The sequence below is a fragment of the Lipotes vexillifer genome, unplaced genomic scaffold, assembly GCF_000442215.2.
Source record: "Lipotes vexillifer unplaced genomic scaffold, Lipotes_vexillifer_v1.1 scaffold348, whole genome shotgun sequence".
In the NCBI taxonomy this organism is placed as follows: Eukaryota; Metazoa; Chordata; class Mammalia; order Artiodactyla; family Lipotidae; genus Lipotes; species Lipotes vexillifer.
The window spans coordinates 449,664-474,644 of record NW_006769335.1 but is presented as its reverse complement, the minus strand read 5'-3'; the positions used below and the strand labels follow the sequence as shown (position 1 = coordinate 474,644).

At 37.5% G+C, this 24,981-nt stretch overlaps 1 protein-coding gene across 1 annotated transcript in view; it reads right to left on the bottom strand.

Annotated features, from left to right (window-relative positions):
• AR (androgen receptor) overlaps positions 1 to 24,981 on the bottom strand; it is a 170,566-nt gene that overhangs the window by 72,252 nt on the left and 73,333 nt on the right. The window contains exon 2 of the mRNA XM_007445570.1: positions 1,127 to 1,278. Coding sequence (XP_007445632.1) covers positions 1,127 to 1,278 — 152 coding nt within the window. The remainder of the gene's footprint in view (positions 1 to 1,126; positions 1,279 to 24,981) is intronic.

The window sequence follows — 24,981 nt, the reverse complement described above, 5'->3', positions numbered from 1 at the left end:
TTCCTTATCCCCCTGCCACTTTCAAGACTGTCCTCAGGGATTGTAGCCTTTATATAAGGAAAAGCTGTCTGTTTTGATTCTGATTTGGAACTCAAAACTTACAGGCCAGTGAGAAGGAAGAAAAAGGTCTTGGCAGGAAGTACTTCCTTTGTGGAAAATGGAGGCAGGAGTAAATAGTGGTGTTTAGCAACTGGGTCTGCTCCCAGAGCAGAGCATCTCTGTCTAGAAACTGTTCATCAGTGTCCCTTTGAGAAGAAAGCCCTTAGTACAGGATGTGGAATGAAGTGGATGGGTAGGAGGCTTAAGCCCAGGGATATTGGGAAGGAAGGAGGCACTAGTATATATAGGAGATATGGAAGTGTGAGTTCCTCCTGTAAGATGCAGCCTAAGCACCTCTAGGGGCTAAGCAGACATTAATTGTTTTAAGCTAAAAAATATTAAGGAGCCAGGGTTTGAGCCCACTTAGCCAAATATAAGATGCAACTTAGCTTATGGTTCTGGACCAATGGACAGGGCCTGAGGGCAACTCTCTGGAGAGAATAAAAATGTTTCATCACTTTGGGTCCTTATCTACCTTGGAGCTATTAATGCAAAGAGGCCCCAAGGATGCAGCAGCAGGAGGGAGCAGGTGCACAGACTGATGGTCTGCTGAACAGTGAGAACACTTCCTTTCTGGGGCCGAGGCCAGAAAGCCTTCACGAAGGAACAGTTTCGTATTCACCACAGAGAACAGGCTGGGGATTCGGTTGGGGTTTCTCCACTTCTAACCTCTCTAATAAGGACAATTTTTCCCCTCACTTGGCAGGAGAATGGGACACAAGGAAGGAGGAAATTGAATCTTTTCAAATCATTAATTTTTCTTTCGTTCCTAGGACCCACCAAGCTCCAAGCACCAGCTGGGACCACCTTCATTGCCTACATTGCCTATACTACCAAGGCTGCCAAAGCCAGGGGACCAGCAAGTATGAAAACTGACTTTTTTTTTAAGGCTCTTAGGTTCTTTGAACCAGCCCTGCCAGTTACCTTGACTTAGAGATGACAAAATCCTGGGTCCTGATAGACTGGTGTCTCTTTTTAGAAGATAAAGGAGAAAGGGAAACAGAAGTTAGTGTCCAAGACCCTTTACCTTCAGCGGCTCTTTTAAAGAAGACTTTGCAGCTTCCACAAGTGAGAGCTCCATAGTGACAGCCAGAAGCTTCATCCCCACAAATCAGGCAGGTCTTCTGGGGTGGAAAGTAATAGTCGATGGGCAGAACATGGTCCTTGGTAGTCTCCAAACTGAAAAGACCCAAAAGGAACAATGCAACACATGTCAGTACTTGACAGAAACAGGAGGGTAGAAGTCTGAAGTCTTCAGCAGTAAAGTGCACATGTAAATTATTATTTATTGCTTAATTGAGTCAGGGCGAAGCTGAATTTTCCTTGGACTTCTCCTAGGGATTATGTATGTAGGGTTTCCTGTCATGTGGACAGAGCCCTTTTGAATCCTATGAAAGGATGTGAGAAGTTCTCTGGAATCAGCCAATCTCATGGGCTATGTCTACATGAGGGAAGGATGAAGGCAGAAACCTGAAGTTAAGGTCTTTAACTTAAGTTGGTGGTCAGGAAACAATTTCAGAGTAACTAAACGGTATGTACTCAGCCCTAAGACCTTATCTTATCCAAAGGGAGACCTATGGCAAAACCAGACTAAGCACCAAAGCACTTTGATGTGCTTTGCTCTAGTTCTCTGAGCCTCACTCTCATCTGTAAGTAGGAATAATTATCACCCATCTTATCGAGCTACTTGTGTGAGTGGAGGTATGAATTAAACCAAAGTATAAAAAGCCCTTGAAATGAAAACAGAAGTGAGGGATCATGATTAGTATTATCATACCAGTCTTCTTTGGTCTTTTTTCCATTCCCTCACTTTCTTTAGGAGTCTATCTAGATCACATGTAAATCCCCCACCCACATTCTATAACATAAAGTAGCAGAATCCCTATGCCAGATTTTATTGTGAAATGATGCACAATGATGCTGGAAACCTTTCAGGCAACCATCTCAACACTTAGCCATTAGAATACTCAGGTTCCTTGGGCTAGGTTGGAGCTTCACAGGTCACCTAGTTTAACTGCCTATCTCCAAGAGGATCTGTGTCTGTGTCCTTCCAAGTGGACTGAAGGAGAGGGCCAGAAAGCCAATCCTAAAACCTTAATGGAAAGGTAGCTCTTAGTCTCCCATGGTAATTAATTCAAGTTTAAACAAATAGAACATGGTTCGTACTACCCAAAGGTCAACTTTTTTATCTTCTATGTCCTATGTCTAATCATTAAACAAAACGTAAGTAACTTCTTGGGTAAATCTGCCACAGATAGGTGACAACTGCATATTCTCTCATCCACAGGAATGCAGCCACCATTTTTATGAATACTTCTTTCTTACTAAGCAAAGAAGGAAGGAAAATAAGCCTGTTCACTGTGTTGGGTGATTTCGACTCCTCAAAACAATTCTGTGAGACATTTTTTTCTCATTATTATATCAGATGAAGAAAGTCAGACTCAGAGAAGAAAAGCTCAAAACTATTTGACCTAAGCCCAGGACTCTCTAATTCCAAATCTAACACAATTTCTATTATCCTATTGTCTTCTCAGTACTCACCTTCACTTTCTACCCATGACTCTTTGGTTATCATACTCAGCACAGTCATCAGAATCCCAAAAGAGCATGAAAGGTTATCCTCCTCTCAATGCTCATAAGCAGCCCTGGCAGGGCAAGAGCAAAGAAGGCTTTCACTCAGGCTACACTTGACAAGCACTTTATCGCTAAGACACAAATATTAGCTTTTATCCACATCCCAAGTACAACAGAAAGCACTCAGAAAGTTCTGCTCATATGCAAACCCAGCAGCCGATTATGGCAGCCTATCTCTTCTCCCCATAATCCTTCCCTTTCCTACCTTAACTGGAAAGCCAGCAGGAGTCTGTCCACCAAACCAAGACTAGGAGGGCCACAAGTTCCATAGGAAAAGAGCTCACTTTCCATAAACAAATGGGCGAAAAGCTAAGAATGTCATTCCTTTGGCTAAAAATGTCATTTCCTTGGGTAAAAATTGTGCCCCCATCCTCATTCATGAAACAAGGAGAAGACGCAGAGGGTTTTTGCTGTTGTTTATTTGTTTGTTTTTAAGTGTCTTAATCTTCTTACATTTTATGACTTCTGTAACTAATACAGTTAAAATCTAAAGGACATGTATTAAGGCACTTTATGTGCCAAGCTATTTCATATATATCATCTCATTTAATCTTTATAACAACCCTGCCAGGTAGTTCTGTATCATCCCTATATTGTAGGAGAGGAAGCTGATGCTCAGGAAAATTAAGTAAACTTGTTCAAGATCACTCCTATAGTAAGTGGAAATGCCAGGTTGCCATCTGAGGTAAGCCTGACTACAAAGTGTGGATTTGTAACCAATGTCTAACCATATTATGAGACTGAAGGTCTAGATTAGATAAGTTGATTCAACTCAACTCCTAGCACCTGGCCCTATGGACCAGGTACAGGGATAAGTGCTGGGGATATAGTGATGATCAAGATATTATCCTTGCCTCTAAGCAACTTGCTATTTAGTAGAGAAGAAAGACAGGAAGCAAAGAACTGTAAAATAACATAGTAGATGATATAATAAAGAAGAGTGCATATTGCTACAAATGAGAAAATACCTCAAAGAGAGAAATGCATTTTGAAAGTTATAAAGGTATATATGTGTATATATGAATGAAATGATGATGGTAATGACAGTAATTATTATTATATGATTGAAGAGTAAATATTAGATAAACAAAATGAGAACCTGCATAAAGTAAATAAGTGGTCTTTTTGGAAAGAGCCTTTACAAATAGAAATTTTCAACCATACTAAAATTTAAAATACAACACAAATTATTTTAAAGAATCTAATTAATCAAATTTATAATCAATACTTAAAGACTGAAGAAAGTCATCATTTTATTTATTAGATATGAATTTAATAAAATACACCTCACACAAAAATAGCTATAAAGGAGGTGGAAGAGTAGGAGAAATAATGAAGGCAATTTTAGAATTAGAATTTTTCCTAATTACAACCCACTTTGGCTAGAGGCCTGAGATATTTCCTTACCTTACCAGGCCAGTCTCTGCCTACCTCTTCCCTCCTCTCTCTGGCAAAATGATTTGGACAGGATTCCCACTGACCCTGGCCTAGTGTGAACAAAGGGCACATTGCAGTGACTCATGGACTGATTGATCTTCTAGCACTGGAAATGAGAATTACAACTGCAGTCCCTCTCCCAGGTTTGTATTCTAGAGAAACTTGTGCACATTTGTACCAGGAAGCATATGCAGAAACGGACATACCAGCTTTGTTTATAGAAGCAGAAATGATAAACATCCACTGAGAGGAGAAAGGATAAATAAATTATATCATACTCATTCAATAAAGTACAATTCAGCAATGACAAGGAACAGAATATATCTAAAAATAGGCGAATCTCACAAGCTAACGTTGCATAAAAGACAATTCATAATAGCATACATACAATATGATTCCATTACATAGAGTTTGAAAAGAAGCAAAAGTAAACAATATGTAATTTGGGAATATATATATGAAAAGACATAAAAATGCCAGAGAGTGATAAACCCCAAATATAGGACAGTGGTTATCCCTGAGGGTAGGCTGTGGGGTAATGATATAAGGAAGGAAGATGCAAACTGATTTATGCATTAATTAAAAATATTTATTAAGCACCTGCTACATATCTGGCACCATTCTAAGTCCTGGGGTTAGTTAAACTAGTGAACAAAAAATAGTGTTAATGTTCTCATTCCTTAATCAGGGCTCAAGAGTGTTTGTTTTATTATTATGCTGTATAAGTAACTTGCATGTTACATGTATTTTGTATGGTTATAACAGGACACAATAAAAAAATTAAAAGAAAAACCTCAGGAGTTTCTAACATCTCCCTACATAAAATTCTAACTGCAAGCACAGCAGAGGTTTGCTTTGAGAATAAGTAAGTGCAGAATTTGAATGCAGCATTGTGTTTTTTACTACCTCCCCTGTGTTATGTGCTCACTTATTATCCCAGTGCTGGGCATTCAGTTTTATGAAGTCTGAAGCAAAAGCCCTGCCACATAGCATGGAAGTTTTCCAAACAAGAACATGACTTGCTATTCTCCAATGGTTTCACAATTAATTAAATGAAAGTGGTTTACTAGAAGCTATAGGCTTACAAATGCCAGCTCAACCATGAGGAAGTTGGGTTCAGAAACCCTTGGCACCCAGCTGTAATCTCAGTCTCTCTCTCTCTCTCTCTCCCCTGATCTCTCTCTGTCTCCCTCTCTTTCTCTTTCTTTCTCTGTTTCTGTCTCTCAGACTTGCGGATACTTTAGATACCTTAAGGGGTCTAGCTAATTTAAGCAAGCCCCTCAGTGATTGTGGAACCAGGATGAAATGTAAAAGTCACAGACCAGTTTTCCCTGTTTGGGAGAGAATGTAAACTCAGCAGGGCTTTTGAGCCAGCCAGACCTGGGTTAATATCTTGCCTCCACCACTGAACCTTGGGCCCAGTAATTAGGCTCTCTGAGATCAGCTTGCCTCGTCTGGAGAGTGGGGATATTTTCTACCCTTGAGAGCTTTTGTGAGAACTACGTTGAATAACAAATGTTAAGCCTTTCCCTCTATGCTGCCACATGGTAGCTGCATTATAAGTCTAGGATATCTTACCATAAAAAAGGGAAATGTCTTATAGTCTTAAAATTAAAAAGACCATCCTTCTTGGCTATACTGTATTCTTAGGGAAAGGTAAATATAGGTGGAGAGAGAAGGAAAAAAGGCTAGATGTGTAAAAGTATAACATTTTTGTACACACCTCTGTACTTTTCAAACAAGAAGGGATTTAGGAAACCACCAAACATCTTTACAGAGTATCATATTTTTCCTGATGTTGAGTAATTAAAAAATATTTTTATTAATCACATTGTGGAATATGATGAAGACTTTAAATGAATTTTTAAGATAAACATCAAAGAGTTCAAAGTTATTTTCTCCTCATAGATCACTTGTGCCTACTTCTTTGGGGGTATAAAGGATATTTCAGTAGAAAAATTGGCAAAGTAATGACATAAGACTTGTAGCTACGTTTCCCCTGACAGCCTGAGATTCTAAGTTTGATGACTGTCTGTCCAAGAAGGCAATCATGTTTTCTTTTAAAAGTATTACCCGAGCTTATGTCATATCTCTCCAATTCTCTTTAATGATGCCCTTTGTTGAAGTGGGAAGGTATACAGGAACAACATCTGGTTTTCATGGTCATCTCTGCCACTTTCTAACAGAATGACCTTGAACAAGTCATTTTGCTTACATTTCTTCACATGCAAAATGCATAAAGAAATACAGAACTCATAAGACTTCTATGAAGATTCAGTGAGATTCTGGAGGTAAAGCAGCTCACACCCTTGCTGAGAAGTAAGTTGGGATTTTGAGAGAGATGGCCTTGAATCCATGGAAAGTATTACAATCTTAACAATACTAAATCTTCTCACATCAGAACCCAACTCCATACACCAGCTAGTCAGCACCAGCACCAGACTCTTGGGGTCACAGAGGCAACTGCACGAGGGCCCATCCCTCCCCATCCACAGGCCAGCACCAGCCCTGGGACCCAACAGGATCTGAAGCCAGCTATACCAGGGTCAAGCCCTGCCCACCAGGGGGCTGGCATCAGCCCCAGGAACCCTTGAGCCACACAGCCAGCTGAGTCAGGACACAGCCCCACCCACCATCAAGCCACTGCACAAGGGAGGGCCTGGCAGCCAACCAGGCTGGGAACCAACCCCACCTACCAGCATTCCTACAGTAGTCAGCCCTGTCACAAAAGAAGGGCACATGCATGCACAAGGGGGCACCTTCAGAGCATATATCTCTGGTGAACACAGGGCAGTGTGCTGCTGGGCCTCACAGAACATCCTCTATATAATGTCACTTCTCCAGGACTGTGAAATGTAACTGATGTGCCTAATAAGTAGAAATAAAAACAGAAAATAGGCAAAATGAGGAGACAGAGGACTATATTCCAAACAAAGGAACAGGACAAAACCTCAGAAAATGACCTAAATGAAATGGAGATATGCAATATATCCAATAAAGAGTTCAAGTTAATGATCATAAGGGTGCTCAATGAACTTGGGAGAAGAATGGATGAACAGAATTTTAACAAGGAGATAGAAAGTATAAGAACCAAACAGAGCTGAAGAATACAATAATTGAAATAAATAATACACTAGAAGGAATCAACTGTAGATAAGGTGATACAGAGGAATGGATTAGCAAACTGGAATACAGAGTAGTGGAAATCACCCAGGCTGAAGAGAAAAAAATAATTTAAATGAGAACAATTTAAGAGACATATGGGACAACATCAAGTGTACTACCATTCACAGTATAGGGATCCCAGAAGGAGAAGACAGAGGGAAAGGGGCAGATAACTTATTTGAAGAAATAATACCTGAAAACTTCCCTAACCAGGGAAAAGAAACATACACCAAGGTCCAGAAATCACAAAGAGTCCTAAACAAGATGAACTCCAAAAGGTCCAGACCAAGACAGACAAATAAAATGGCAATAGTTAAAGAGAATCTTAAAAGCAGCAAGAGAAATAAGGAATTAGAAAGACTAACAAGACTATCAGCTCACTTTTCAGCACGAAATTTGCAGGTCAGAAGGGAATGGCAAGATATATTAAAAGTGATGAAAGGGAAAAACATACAACAAAGAATATTCTCCCCAACAAGGTTATCATTCAGATTTAAAGGAGAGATAAAAAGTTTCACTAACAAAAAGAAGTGAAAAGAGTTTACTACCACTAAATCCACACTGCAAGAAAAGACCATTACTAGAAATATGAAAAGTATGTGATAAAAGATTTCACTGGGGGCTTCCCTGGTGGCGCAGTGGTTGAGAGTCCGCCTGCCGATGCAGGGGACACGAGTTCGTGCCCCGGTCCGGGAAGATCCCACGTGCCATGGAGCAGCTGGGCCTGTGAGCCATGGCCGCTGAGCCTGCGGGTCCGGAGCCTGTGCTCCACAAACAGGAGAGGCCACAACAGTGAGAGGCCCGCGTACCACAAAAAAAAAAAAAAAAAGATTTCATTGGTAAAGGCAAAGATACAGTGAAGGTAATAGATTAACCACATATAAAACTGGTATCAAGGTTAAAAGACAAAAGTAGTAAAATCATCTATATCTATCCACAATAGGTAGTTAAAGAATACACAAAACAAAAAGATGTAAAATATGATATCAAAAACATCAAGTGTTTGGGGGGTGATAAAAATGTAGGGTTGTTAGAATGCATTCAAACTTAAGAGATGATCAACATCAAATCGTTATCATTATATATATATATATATATAGCATAAGGTACACATGCAAAAAAGAGAAATTCAAACATAACACTAAAGAAAGTCATCAAATCAAAAAGGAAGAGAGGGGCTTCCCTGGTGGCACAGTGGTTGAGAGTCCGCCTGCCAATGCAGGGGACACAGGTTTGTGCCCCGGTCTTGGAAGATCCCACATGCCGCGGAGCAGCTGGGCCCATGAGCCATGGCTGCTGAGCCTGCGCGTCCAGAGCCTGTGCTCCGCAATGGGAGAGGCCACAGCAGTGAGAGGCCCACATATCGCAAAAAAAAAAAAAAAAGAAAGGAAGAGAGAGGAAGAAGAAGAAAAAAAGTGCAAAAACCACCAAAAGACAATTAACTAACGGGAAATGAGTAAATAATTACTTTAAATGTAAATGGACTACATGCTCCAGTCAAAAGATATAGAGAGAATGAATGTATTAAAAAAAATAAGACCCATATATATGCTGCCTACAGTAGACTCACTTCAGATTGAAAGACACACACAGACTGGAAGTGAAGGGACAGAAAAAGGTATTCCATGCAAATGAAATGAAAAGAAAGCTAAAGTACCAATACTTATATCAAGCAAAATAGATATTAAAAAAATATAACAAGAGATGACTAAGAACATTAAATAATGATAAAGGGATTAATTGAACAATAAAATATAACAATAGTAAATATATATGCACCCAATATAAGAGCACCTAAATACATAAAGCAAATATTAACAAACATAAAGGGAAAAACTGATAGTCACACAATAATAGTAGAGGGCTTTGACACCCCATGTATATCAATGAAAATATCATCCAGACAGAAAATCAGTAAGGAAACACAGGCCTGAAAGTACACATTAGATCAGATGGACTTAATAGATTTATATAGAACATTTCTTCCAAAAGCAGTAGAATACACTTCCTTTTTAAGGGCACATGGAACATTCTCCAGGATAGATCACATGCTAGGCCAAAAAACAAGCTCAATATATTACAAAGACTGAAATCATATCAAGAATCTTTTCTGACCACAACAGAATGAGGCTAGAAATCAACAAGAAAAAAAAAAAAACACTAGAAAAAACACAAACACATGGAGGCTAAAAATATGCTACTAAACAAACAAAGGGTCACTGAAGAAATCAAAGAGGAAATAAAAAATACCTGAAGAAAGATGAAAACACAATGATCCAAGATCAACAGGATGCAGCAAAAGCATTTTGTAGAGTAATTTTATAGTGATAGAGATAGAAGCCTACCTCACAAAAACAAGAAAAATATCAAATAAACAACCAAAACTTATACCTAAAAGTCCTAGAAAAGGAAGAACAAACAAAACCCAAAATTAATAGAAGGAAATAAATAATAAAGAACAGAACAGAAATAAATAAAATAGAGATTAAAAAGACAATAGAAAATATCAATGAAGTAAAGAAATGGCTCTTTGAAAAGATAAATAAATTTGAAAAACCTTTAGCCAGACTTATCAAAAAAGAAGTAGAGAGGACTCACATAAATAAAATCAGAAGTGAAAGTTACAACTGACACAACAAAAATACAAAGTATAATAAAAGATTGCTATGTATACTTATACAAAAATAAAATGGACAACCTAGAAAAAAATGGATAGGTTCCTAGAAACATATAATCTCCCAAGACTGAATAATGAAGAAATAGAAAATATGAAGAGACCAATTAACAATAATAAAGTTGAATCAGTAATACAAAAATCCTAACAAAGAAAACTCCAGGACCAGATGGCTTCACAGGTGAATTCTTCAAAACAGTTGAAGAAGATTTAACATCTATCCTTCTGAAACTATTCAAAAAAAAAAAAATGAGGAGCAAGGAATGCTTCCAAACTCATCGTATGAGGCCAGCATCACCTGGATACCAAAACCAGACAAAGATATCACAAAAGAAGAAAATTACCTGCCAATATCACTGATGAACATAAATGGAAGAATACTCAATAATATATTAGCAAACAAAATTCAACAATACATCAAAAGGATCATACACAATAATTAAGTAAGGGAATTCCCTCCCTGGTGGTCCAGTGGTTAGGACTCCATGCTCTCACTGACGAGGGCTTGGGTTTGATCCCTGGTCAGGGAACCAAAATCCCACAAGCTGTGTGGCATGGCCAAAAAAAAAAAAAAGATCAAGTGAGATTTATCCCAGGATACAGGATGGTTTGGTATCTGCAAATCAAACATTGTGATACACCACTTCAGAAACTGAAGGAAAAAAAATCATATGCTACTCTCAATAGATGTAGAGAGAGCATTTGACCAAATTCAACAACAATTTATGATAAAAAAGTGGATCTAGAGGGAACATACCTCAACATAATAAAGGCCATATATGACAAACCTACAGCCAACATAATACTCAATGGTGAAAAGCTAAAATCTTTTCCTCTAAGATTAGAGACAAAACAAGGATGCCCACTTTTTCCTCTTTTATTCAACATAGTAATGGAATCCTAGCCACAGCAATCAGGTAAGAAAAATGGGTAAAAAATACTCCAAGTTGGAAAAGCAAGAAATAAAGCAGTCAGTGTTTGCAGATAACATGATGCTATATATAAAAACTCCTAAAGATGCTACACACACACACAGAACACTCAGAACTAACACTAAATTCGGTAAAGTGGCAGGATAAAAAATTAAGATACAGAAATCTGTTGTATTTCCATAAGCTAATAACAAACTATCTGAAAGAGAAATAATAAATCCAATCTACAATTACATTAAAAAGAATAAAATATCTAGGAATAATTTTAACCAAGGCTGAAAGACCTGTATACTGAAAACTAAAAGATACTGATGAAATAAATTGAAGTCAACACAAACAGATGGAAAGATATACTGTGCTCAGGAATTGAAAGAATTAATATTGTTAAAATGACCATACTCCCAAGGCAATATACAATTTCAAAACAATCCCTATCAAAATACCAATGGCATTTTACACAGAACTAGAAAATATAATTCTAAAATTTCTATGGAAACACAAAAGACCCTAAATAGCCAAAACAGTCTTGGGAAAGAAGAACAAAGTTCTAGATATCATGCACTGTAATTTCAAACTATACTCCAAAGCTACAATAATCAAAACAGTATGGTATTGAATCAGTGAAACAGAATAGAGAGCCCACAAATAAACCCACACTTCTATGGTCCATTAATGGAGGCAAAGGAGGCAAGAATATACAATGGGGAAAAGATAGCCTCTTCAATAAATAGTGTTGGGGAAACTGCATAGCTATAGGCAAAAAAATCAAATTGGACTACATTCTCACACCATATATAAAAGTAAACTCAAAATGGATTAAAGAGTTAAATGTAAGATGTGAAATAACAAAATCCTACATGAAAACAGGCAGTATGCTCTTTGACATCAGTCTTAGCATTAAATGTTTTATATATCTCTTCAAGTATGAGAAACAAAAATAAACAAATGGGAACAAATGGTATCAAACTAAAGAGCTTTTGCACATCGACGGAAACTATCAAAAAAATGAAAAGGTAGCTTATTGAGTGAAAGAAAATATTTGCCAATGATATGTCTGACAAGGCGTTAATATCCAAAATATACAAAGAACTCACACAACTCAACATAAAAAAAAAACACAACCCAATTAAAAATGTGCAGAAGACCTCAGTAGACAATTTTCCAGAGAAGACAAACAGATTGCCAACTGTCACAGGAAAAGATGCTCAGCATCACTAATCATCAGGGAAATGCAAATCAAAATCACAATGAGACACCACCTTACACCTGTCAGAATGGCTACCATCAAAAAGACAACAAAAAACAACTGTTGGCAAGGATGTGGAGGAAAGACTCCTCGTGCACTGTTGGTGGGAATGTATTTTGGTGCAGCTGCTAGGCAAAACAATGTGGAGGTTCATCAAAAAATTAAAAATAGAACTGCCATCCAATCCAGCAATTCACTTCTGGATATTTACCCAAAGAAAACAAAAATACCAATTCAAAAAGATATATGTACCCTATGTTCATTGCAGCATTATTTACTAAGGTCAAGATATGGAAGTAATCTAAGTACCCATCCATAGATGAATGGATAAAGAATATATGGTATACAACCACACACACCACAGTGGAATATTACTCAGCCATTAAAAATATGAAATCTTGCTTTTCCTGACAGCATGAATGGATCTAGAGGGTATTATGCTATGTGAAATAAGTCAGATAGAGAAAGACAAATTCTGCTTGTTTTCATTTATATGTGGAATATAAAACATAAGAAAGGGACTTCCTTGGTGGTCCAGTGGGTACGATTCCATGCTCCCAAGGCAGGGAGCCCGGGTTTGATCCCTGGTCAGTGAAGTAGATCCCACATGCCACTAAGACTTCACATGCCACAGCTAAGAGTCCACATGCCACAAGTAAGAAGTCTGCATGCTGCAACTAAGAAGCCATCATGCCACAACTAAAAATCCCGTGTGCCACAACTAAGACTTAGTGCAGTCAAAATAAATAAATAAATAATATTCAAAAATAAGTAAACAAAACTTAGAAAAAGGGTGTAGTCCTTGGTTATAAAAATAAATAAATAAAAAACAAGAAAAACAAACAATAAAAACAAAACAAAAAATGACTTATAAAGAGAAGAAACATGTGGTTCCCAGATGAATGGGTGTTGCGGGATGAAGGGAAAGGTGAAGGGGTTGAAAGGATCCAAACCTCCAGTAATATCATAAATAAGTCACAACAATGTAATATGCTGTACAAATAATTTAACAATTTTGTATGGGACAGATGGTTACTAGACATCATGATGACCATTTCACAATATATACAAATGTCGAATCATTATGTAATACACTTGAAACTATATTAACTATATTTTAATAAAAAATAAAATAAAACATTAAATCTTCAGATCAATGAACATAGAATATTATTAAATTGATTTACACCTTAAATTTATTTCCATAGTGTTTTATAGTTTTCTTTTGTAATTGAAGTACAGTTGATTTACAATATCATATTGCTTTCAGCTGCACAGCATAGTGATTCAGCATTTTTGAAAATTATTCTCTGTTATAGGTTATTACAAGGTAATGGCTATAATTTGGTGTGCTTTACAGATCCTTGTTGCTTATCTACTAAACACAGTAGTTTGTATTAGTTGATCACATGCTACTCATTTCTCCCTCCCCTCTTTGGTAACCACACTTGTTTTCTACACCTGTGAGTCTGTTTCTGTTTTGCATATACATTCATTTATATTATGTTTTAGATTCCATGTATAAGTGATATCATACAGTATTTGTCTTCCTTTGTCTGACTTATTTCACTAAGCATGATGTATTCTAGGTCCATTCATGTTGCTGTAAATGGCAGAATTTCATTCTTTTTTATTGCTGAATAATATTCCTCTCTGTGTGTGTGTGTGTGTGTGTGTGTGTGTGTGTGTGTGTGTGTGTGTATCACATCTTCTTAATCCAACCATCTATTGATGGGCACTTGGGTTGCTTCCATGTTTTGGCTATTGTAAATAGTGATGCTATGAACAGTGGGATGCATGTCCCTTTTCAAATAACTTTTTTCATTTTTTCTGGATATATACCCAGGAGTGGAATTTCTGGATCATGTGGTAGTTCTATTTTTAGTTTTTTGAGGAAATTCCACACTGTTTTCCATAGGGGCAGCACCAATTTACATTCCCACCAACAGTGTACAGGATTCCTTTTTCTCCCCATCCTCTCCAACATTTGTTATTTGTAGGCTTTTAGATGAATGGTCATTCTGACAGGTATGAGGTGCTATCTCATTGTAGTTTTGATATGCATTCCTTTAATAATTAATGATTTTGAGCATCTTTTCATGTGTCTGTTAGCCACCTGTATTTCTTCTTTGGAACAATGTCTATTCAGGTCTTTTTCACATTTTTTTATTGGGCTGTTTGTTTGATATTGAGTCATATGAGCTGTTTATTTACTTTGGATATTAACCCCTTGCTGGTCACATCATTTGTAAATATTTTCTCCCAGTCCGTAGGTTGTCTTTTTGTTTTGTTGACAGTTTCCCTTGCTGGGCAAAAGCTTTTAAGTTTAATTAGGTCCCATTTGTTTATTTTTGCTTTTGTTTCTTTTGCCTGAGGAGACCAATCCAAAAAAACATTGCTGTGATTTATGTCAAAGAGTGTTCTGCTTATGTTCACTTCTAGGACTTTTATGATTTTCATTTTTATATTTAGGTCTTTAGATTTTGATTTTATTTTTGCATATAATGTGAAGGAATGTTCAAATCTCATTATTTTACATGTGGCTATCGGGTTTTCCCAGCACCACTTGTTGAAGAGATAATCTTTCCTCCATTCTATATTCTTGCCTTCTTTGTCATAGATTAATTGACCATAGATGTTTGGGTCTATTTCTGGGTTCTCTATTCTGTTCCATTTATCTACATGTCTGTTTTTGTGCTGGTACCATGCTGTTCTGATTACTGTAGCTTTGTAATACAGTCTGAAGTCTGAGAGGGTAATACCTCCAGCCTTGCTCTTTTTTCTCAAGGTTGCTTTGGCAATTTGGGGACTTTGTGGTTCCATATGAATTTTAGAATGGTTTATTCCAGTTCTGTGAAAAATTTCATGGGTACTTTGGTAGGATTGCATTAAATCTGTAGATTGCTCAGGATAGTATGGACATTTTAACAATATTAATTATTCCAATTGAAGAGCACAGGATATTTTTTTCATTTCTTTGTATAATCTTCAATGTTTTATAGTTTTCACAGTATAGTTCCTTTACCTCCTTGGTTATGTTTATTCCTAGGTATATTTTCCTTTTGATGCAATTTTAAATGAGATTTTAAAAATTTATGTTATTTCATTATTAGCATATAGAAATCCAACAGATTTCTGTATATTAATCTTGTATACAGGAAACTTATTGAATCAATTTCTTGGTTCCAACAGTTTTGAGCTGGAGACTTTATGGTTCCATATATAAAGTATCATGTCATCTGCAAATGGTGACAATCTTACCCTTCCAATTTGGATAACTTTTATTTCTTTTTTTTTGGTTCTGATTGCTGTGGCTAGGACTTCCAATATGATGTTAAATAGAAGGGACAAGACTGGGCATCCTTGTCTTGTTCCTGAATAAGCAGGAAGGCTTTCAGCTTTTCACCACTGAATATAATGTTGGTTGTGGGATTGTTGTAAATGGCATTTATTATGTTGAGATATTTTCCCTCTATACACACTTTGATTAGAGTTTTCATCATGAATGGATGTTGAATTTTTTCAAATGCTTTTCCTGCATCTATAGAGATGATCATGTGATTTTTATTCCTCCTTTTGTTTTGCTAATATTAATGATTGATTCATGAATGCTGAACTATCTTTGCATTCCTGGAATAAATCCAACTTGATCATGGCGTATGATCCTTTTTATATATTGTTGGATTCAGTTTGCTAATATTTTGTTGAGTATTTTTGCATCTATATTCATCAAAGAATTGACCAATAATTTTTTTTTTTGTAGTCTCTGTGTCTGGTTTTGGTATCAGTGTAAAGGTGTCCTCCTAGAGTGAATTTGGGTGTCTTTCATCCTCTTCAATTTTTTGGAATAGTGTGAGAAGAACTGGCATTAATTCTTCCTTATATGTTTGTAAGAATTCACCTATGAAGACCTCCAGTCCTGATTTTGTATGCTGGGAGTTTTTTTGCTTTTATTAACAAATTTAATTTCACTTCTAGTCATTGGTCTGTTCAAGCTGTTGTTTCTTCTTGATTCATTATTGGCAGGTTGTATCTTTCTAGCAATTTGTCATCTTGAATAAAGATGTTTTTCTTTCTTCCTTTACAATCTGGATGATTTTTACTTTGTTTCTTGTCTAATTTCCCTGGCTAGAACCTCCAATACAATGGTGAATAGAAATGGTGACAGCGGACATCCTTGTCTCGTTTTTGATCTTACAGGGAAAGCTTTCATTCTTTCACTCTTCAGTATGATGTTAGCTGTGGGTTTTTCATAGATATCCATTATCAGTTTGAGTAAGTTCTCCCCTTTTCCTGGTTTGTTGACTGTTTTAATCATGAAAGAATGTTAGAGATTTTGCCAATGCTTTTCTGCATATATTGAGATGATCATGATGCCTTTATTCTCTTAAATATGGTGCGTTATATTTATTAGCCGATTTTCCAACCTTACCTTCCTGAGATAAATCCCAATTTTACATTCTTGATATAAATCCTACTTGGTCATTATAATCCTTTTTATTTGTTGCTGGTTTGCTATTATTTTATTGAGGATTTTTTAAAAATCTATATTCAGAACTGATATTGGTCTCTAGTTTTTGTTTTTTGTTTGTGTGTGTGTGTGTGTGTGTGATATCTTCGGTTTTGGAGAACCACAAAATTTGGGGGGAAGTGCTTTCACTTCTATTTTTTGGAAGTTTGTGAAAGACTGGTATTAATTCTTCTTAAAACATTTGATAGAATTCACCAGTGAAAACATATGGATCTGAGTTTCTCTTTACGGGAAGTTTCTTTATTAGTAATTCACTCTATTTACTTGTTATAGAACTATTCAGATTTTCTATTTCCTCCTGAGTCAGTTTGGATAGTTTTTTCTTACTGGGTATTTTCCATTTCATCTAGGTTATGTAAGTTTTTGGCATACAGTTGTTCATAGCATTCCCCTTAAATCCTTTTTAATTTTTAAGGTAGGTAGTGATGTCCCCACTTTCATTGCCAATTTTGTAATGTGAGTTCTCTTTTTTCTCATAGTTAACCTAACAGTTTGTCAATTTTGTTGATCTTTCAAAGAACCAACTTTTTATTTCATTGATTCTATTGATTTTTTCTATCCTATATTTCCACTTTAATCTTTATTAATCTTTCTTCCTACTTTCTTTGTTTTTATTTTGATCTTCTTTTTCTAGTTTCCTAAAGTGGAAGGTTAAGCTATTAAGATTTTTATTCCTTGTTAATGTAGGTGTCTTAGTCTGTTCTAGCTACTATAACAAAATACCTCAGATTGGGTGGTTTATAAATAAAAGAAATTTATTCCTCACAGTTCTGGAGGTGGGAAATGTGAGATCAGGAGGCCAGCATTGTCAGATGTATGCCCTCTTCCAGTTTGCAGACTTCTTGTTGTATTCTTACATGGCAGAAGGGCAAGCAAGCTCTCTGGGGCCTCTTTTATAAGAGCACTAATTCCACTCATGAGGGTGCCACGCTCATGTTCTCAGTACCTCCCAAAGTCCCCAACTACTAATACCATCATATTGGGCATTAGGATTTCAACATTTGAATTTAGGTGGGGATACAAATATTCAGACCATAGAAATAGGCATTTATCGCTATAAATTTCCCTTTAAGTACTGCTTTAGAGTATCTGTATCCCCTAGGCTTTGTTATGTTACAATTTTGTTTTTATTCATCTCAAGTATTTTCTTTTTTTTTTTTATTTGCAGTATGCGGGCCTTTCACTGTGGTGGCCTCTCCCGTTGCGGAGCACAGGATCCAGACGTGCAGGCCCAGCGGCCATGGCTCATGGGCCCAGCCGCTCCGTGGCATGTGGGATCTTCCCAGACCGGGGCACGAACCCGTGTCCCCTGCATCAGCAGGCGGACTCTCAACCACTACTCCACCAGGGAAGCCCTCAAGTATTTTCTTATTTCTCATGTGATTTTTTTGTTTGACCTGCTGTTTATTAAGGAGTGTGTTTAATTCTACACATTTGCGAATTTCACAAATTTCCTTCTGTTATTGATTTCTAGTTACTTCCACTGTGATCAGAGAACATACAACAGTTTTACTTGAATAAGTTTTCCTCAGATTTGTTGCAAGCCTTTATTTCCTTTCTAGAGATCTGGAAAAGTTCATTTTCACAACTTTTGCTAGTGTGTTTGTTGATTTTAAGAAAGGGTAGATTTATGTCAGTATTCACTTTACCATTCTAGAAGCCTTGTTTTCCAAGTCAGGTTATATTTTGTATGATACAAGAATCAGCCCTCCCCCAATACACACACACTAATCCCCATCATACATCATGAAGGAGAGAAGACAAGGTTGCTCATACTCTTCATTCATCCATTCAAAAATTCATACTATTCATACATTACGAAGAGACAGCTCTGCTACATGGTGGTTATGTAAAGATGAGGAAGACATAGCCCCTATCCTCTAAGAGCTTTCATGGGTTCGTTTTGGGCTATGACAAGTGCCTGAATGGTTAATGCAAGGTATAGAAAGAGAAATACTGTAAAAGGGGCCAAGATGCTGATTACTATAGAAACAGAAAATTGTGTGTGTTGTCTGAGGGGTTTAGGGAGTAAAGCCCACCATGTACTAAATCCTATTACTAACCAAACTAGGTGTTTTACATACTTGTCAAACATTTAGAATAGATCAGATGCCCATGTCTCTAATGCATACTCAAGTCTAGAACCTGACGTTAAGAGATTACTTTGCACACTACACAGTGATGAATAGAAAAATACATGTCACTATGCATCAGGCAGTTATAGGCATACTGCTGATTTCCATTTTCCTGCAGTTTTTATCACTGACAAACATGCTAAAAGAGCAAGACTTTTATCGGTGTGCCCCACCAAAATGACAGCTGTCCTTTTCCCCTGAAATCACTCTCAGAAATGCGTCTGAACAGTGAATCCTTACTAGTCATGTCCTTGTATCTCCCAAGCTACACCTGCTGTATTCTGTGAGCCAAAATCTTTCCAATGGCTTCTGAACCATCAGAGCCAACTGGTCGCATAAGAACTAGCTAGATTCCTTTCTGCAGTGTCATCAAATCTGAGGACTGAGAGCCGTTTCCACATTCTTTGTTTCCGGAATCCATTGCCAAGAAAGCAGGAAATGAGAAAACAACTTAATTTTAATTTACTTGTTAAATATTATTGGACCAATATTTTCTTCACGTCCTCCTTTGGAAATCTGATACTAAAAAGGCTATTTACTGAGAACATACTATCTGGTAAGCACTGTTGACAGTGCATAATCCTTACAACTACTACTGCAGGGTACATAGAATATCTCTATTTTACAATGAAGAGCCAGAGGCATTGAACAATTTCTTCAAGATCACACAGCTAGTAAAGTAGGAGAGTCAGGACTTGAATGCATATCTGGCTAACTCCAAAACCTATGCTTTGTCCACCACGCTATCTATATAATGACCAACATTAAATAGTCATTCAGCTATACTCCAGAACCCTTTGAAAAGATGGTAATAGCATTAAACAGTATAGCAGCCCCCCAAATGGATTTCATCCATTATGGAACTACTCTGTTGCTAGAAAGAAATCAGCAAATATTTATTGAGTGCCCTACTAGGTAGTAGGCACTGTGAGAGGCACTTAGAATACATTAAAGACCCAAAGATACAAATATTGCTGTCTCCTATCCCAAGTCTGAGAAGATTTACTGTCATACAGAGCAAAGGTTACAGCACCCATTTTACAAATGAGGCAAATGAGGCTCAGAGTAAATGGTGTTTTCTAGTAAGTTGCATTGTCACAAGAAAAAAAAAAGAAAGGCTTTGGGGGTAGAGAGACTTGGGTTTGAATCCCGCTATTACTGATCACTAGCCATGTGATGTTGGCCACAAGATGAACCTAACCTTCCTACCACAAGTTTCATTATCTACAAAGTGGGGAAAATAATGTACCAGCCTCAAAGGAGTTTTGTGACAAATACATCAGATAATATACAGAAAAAGGCCTGGCACACTTAAAATAAATAATCATTTATCCCCAATTTCCTCATGCCATCCCAACTTCTCCTTGGGACTAGAGTCCAAGGCATCTGACTCCCAGTCCAGTGAGCTCTGAAATACACCATACTGCTTCCTCCTCTGTCAGACACTACTGGTTAAGGCAGAAAAGCAGCAGCCACTGCTATCCATTTTGCAAAATTTGTGAAAGCACTGAAAAAAACAACTTTAAAGTCTTTTTGTGACTTTGTCTGAGTCAGGGAAAACACAATGTAGGTTAAGAAATGTGAAAATATTCAGCAAAGTGTCTGAGGGCTTCAGAAACCCAAAGAAGGAAGATAGCACCATGAGAGCAGACACAACATGGGTAGGAATGAAATGCTGATGAGATTCCAAGCTCAGTCCACAACCAGGAAATCCAAGGTTAGACATTTCATGTTGGCCTAAAGAACCTACAGGATCTAGGAAAACAGCCTCATTGAGACACTCACCAGCAAAAGGGCTTACCCTGCTCTCTTAAACACACAAACAGCAAGGCCTGCCCCAAGGCAAAACAAGGCCAGGTATTAACTTGACACTTGGGAAAGTGCTTTGATCCCCAGCATAAAATACTGATTTTGATTGTTGGGAGAGGGGTCATTGACAGAGAATAAAAATCCCCTACTCCATCTCATTCCAGTATACATCCCAACATATGGCACAATAATAACAGCTAACATTTACTTGGTACTTATATGTCCCAGCTACCATACTGCACTCTATATACCTTAACCTCATTTAATCTTTACAACAAATGTAAGATTATCCCCATTTTATAGAAGAGAACACTGAAGTCCAGCAACCTTAAGCATTCTGCCCAAGATCCACAGACAGTAAATGATGGCTGCAAGATCTGAACTTAGGTCTCTCTAACTCCAAGATAAATTATTAGACCATAGTTTCTCACAGGGGATGGTAGTCCCCAATGATTCAACCCAGAAAACTATAAGTCATCTTGGACTTAATGTAATACATTTCCTCAATGTATCCCATGTACCATCACTATCCAGTCAATCAGTGACTACTATCTGTTAATTTTACTAACTAAATCGTACCCCTCACACACAAATACATACATACACACACACAACCTTACCTTCAAAATTACTGAACTCTCTTATTCACGTCTTTCTGCCTCCTGTCTGATCCTCTCCAATCCACAAATTACACTGGATCCCAGAGGAATCCTATCTAAAATATTTGTTTCTGTAACTTCTCTCCTTAAGAGCTCTCAGAACTCCCCATGGTTTACAGCAGTGGCCTAATTCACTGATGGATCATAATCCCCTGAAGAGCTACTTAGCAATACAATTGACCCTCCATATCTGCGGGTTCTGCATCCACAGATTTAACCAAGCGCAGCTCAAAAATATTCATTAAACAAATTCCAGAAAGTTCCAAAAAGCAAAACTTGAATTTGCTGCAGGCTGGAAATTACTTATAAAGAATTTACACTGTATGTACAACTATTTACATAGCATTTACATTGCATTAGGTATTATAAGTAATCTAGAGGTGATTTAAAGTATACTGGAGGATGTGCATAGGTTATATGCAAACACTACACCATTTTATATAAGGGACTTGAGCGTCTGTGGATTTTGGTATCCACAAGAGTCTTGGAACCATTTCCCTGTGGATAGTGAGGGGCAACTGTACAGAGATCTGATCCCATCTCTACTTAGCCCAGAGTCTTCTGAATCTGAAGCTACAGGTAAGACCTGAGGATCTGTAATTTTATTAAATGTCTAAGCAATCTCCTTGGAGATTTCCAGCAGGCACTGGAAACCACTTATCCTACAGGATACAAATTCAAAGCACTAGCTTGGTATTCAAGGCTTATTTCTAGCTCTTTCTTTCACCACTTCCACAACCTTTTCCAAATGACCTTCCAGCAGTACTACCCTATTTCAGTTCTCCAGTCTAACCCAGCTGTTTAGCACCCCTGTGTCTTTGCTTACACTGCCATTCCCTCAAACTGGAATGACCTCAGCCTACCCCCACCCATCTCCCTGGCTGCATCTCAGGTCTCAGCTCAAGAGGCCATCACCTACTCCATGAAGCCCTTCATGACTCTGCATCCCTTACATAGAATATGATCATGTCCCCAACTTGTACAGTTTTCTTTCAGAGCACCTATAATATTTTATACCACAAATTATCCACTTATGTATGTTGTTCCCATCCATCATATGGCCTTCATTGATGAACTTCCAGTGTCTAGCCCAAACACTGCCAGAGAACTTTCTAATCAACTCTCCTCCCTCTTTCTTTGCTCTTCCACTTATTCTTAAGCCAAATAACTTGAAAACCATCAATGTTGCCTTTCAAATAGCATGTTAATTTGAAGGCCAAGATGGACCCTGAACAATTTTTGAGTTCTAATTAAGACACTGTTAACTTAGATGAATGAAAAGCTCTTTAAAAAAATACCAAAGATTTCACATTATCAATTTTTTTTCAGAGAAAAAAACAATTATCAGTTTTTTATTCTCAATGGAAAAACAACAAAATCACAAATTGGAGCCACGGAGGTAAAATACGGATGAAACTGAAAACATTCTCTTGTCCCGATCTCCCCTTTCCGAATGCCGCTTTACCATGGGAGTTATTTTACTGGGGCATACGTAAGATCAAATACTGTATCTTTGATCAATTTGGAGTCTCTTACTTCTGTAAAAAGGGGAATAAAAAATTGCCCTTGAATAAAAAGTTGATAAACAAAAAAATAGCAAAATCCTTTAACAAAACTGTAAAGCTCTAAAGACATACTTATAAATTTATATTTTACCAATAAAAGATGGTAAGGGGTTTAAAAAAGAAAAAAAAGATGGCTATGAACTGGTGCCGAACCAAAGTAAAGGATTAAGTTTTTGGTGCTTTTTCTAAACTCCAGTCATAAAAGTAGTGTTTTTCAATATTTTTCAAGAGAAAGATTACTGTGAATTCACTCTATCATCGCAATTCATCTCTCCCTCTCCCTGTTTCTCTCCACTCCCCATAAACAAAAGGGAAGCAGAATTCTGCCCAGCACCACTTGGTGGCCTTAGGAGGTGGCAAGGGCTCCTTGCTACACTCAGTTTTAACAAATATAAACAAGGAACAAGATCATTCTGCAGTTGTGTTTTAAGTCGCAGGTGTGCAACCTGACTTCATGAATTAAACCTCTTATGATAAATAACAGAATTAAGTCATAATTTTAAAAGTAATATTTACTTAAAAGCAAAAAGGGACAAAGAAAAGCTTCAAAACCAGAGTGTGATGCCCTGTTAAGTATGTCTAATGTGCATTCAAAGTATTGGAAAGCAGGCTATTTTACCAAAGGGCAATGTCACTAGGACACGTGGACTTACAATTATAAAAGAAAGTTTTGAAACATAAAGGTGCTCGTGGAAAAGAGTAAAGAGAGGAAACAAAGGCAAGGACACAGAACAATGAGCAGGTGCTTTGAGAGTAAGGCTCTGAGAAATGACTTGGACACTGGCCCCAGGGCTGAGGCAGATGTCTGGCCAACAGTCTGGGGTCCGAGGGAGAAGAATACTTTTGGCAGGCTTTGAGAAGAGGGCACCGCTGCAGCCTCCAAACAAGTCTCTAGTTCTCACTCCTAAGTGGATGTGCTTTCCAGACTTCAACAAGGTTTCCTGAGGAGGACTTGCTCTCTACCATGTAGTAATGATACAGAAAACCTAAGGGAATAGCACCTACGATGGGGAAGATCCAACATGACCAGTAGCTTTTGCACATATTGTTTTTCAGAGGGTTTTTACTACCACTTCCAGGTTTAAGGTCATTCGGATGCACATCACCAATATAGTACTGCTTGAGCATTTCTCTGGCATCAGAGGAGTGGCCTACATCTTCAAAACTTTCAGTTGCATCTCCACCAGCTTGTTCCGGCAGAACCTCTTCTCCGCCAGGATGCTCTTCTCCACCACTATCCCAGTTTCCGCTGCCAACTTCCTGCAGGTAGACCTCGCGCTCAGCCCTCCCACAATATCAATTTGATCACAATACTGCTCACATCCTGGCTACAAGTTCTTCCTCATATCTAATCCAAATTCCTCAGATTATTTTTTCCTTTGTCCTCAATAGAAATAGAGAATAATTGTTACATACTCTTAGCTTGCCTTATTCTCTTTCTAGATCACAGGTAAACAAGTTGAACAAAATGTAATCTAGGATAAAACCTGAGGAAGAAAATGTGTCATTCTTGGCATCTTTTTGAACTAGGTAAAAGTGAAGTGGTAAAGAGTTGATGGAACTGTCATTGTTAGATAAACGCAGATAAATATTTCAACTTGATGAACAAGCTCTTTCCATTCTGCAGAGTGATCATGTGGTCTCTGACACACTACCTTCCTGGTTCCCCTTTGTTATTACGATGAAAAGACAAGAGTCAGCCAGACAGAGCCTGCTTTCCCTTATCCCTGGCCACTATCTACTTTCCTCCACTGTTTCTGCTCTGGAATCTGCCTCAGTATAATAGGATAGGAGTTAGGAGCCTGAGATTCCATTATAAATTCTGATACTAACTTGCTGCATGACCTTGGACCAGTTACCCTTTTTCCTAATTCTCAGTTTTCTCATCTTATAAAACCTATATTTGCAGAACATTTTAAGGTCATGAAGCAGGCATATGAATTTATCTCATGGTATCTGCATAGCCACTCTGTGAGGAAAACGGATGAGTTAAGGGAAGTTTGGGGAGGTTAAGTAACTTGTCTAAAGTGGAACAGCTAGAAAGTAGCAGGGTTGTAACTTGCACTCTGGTTTTAATTCCTAATCCAACACTCTT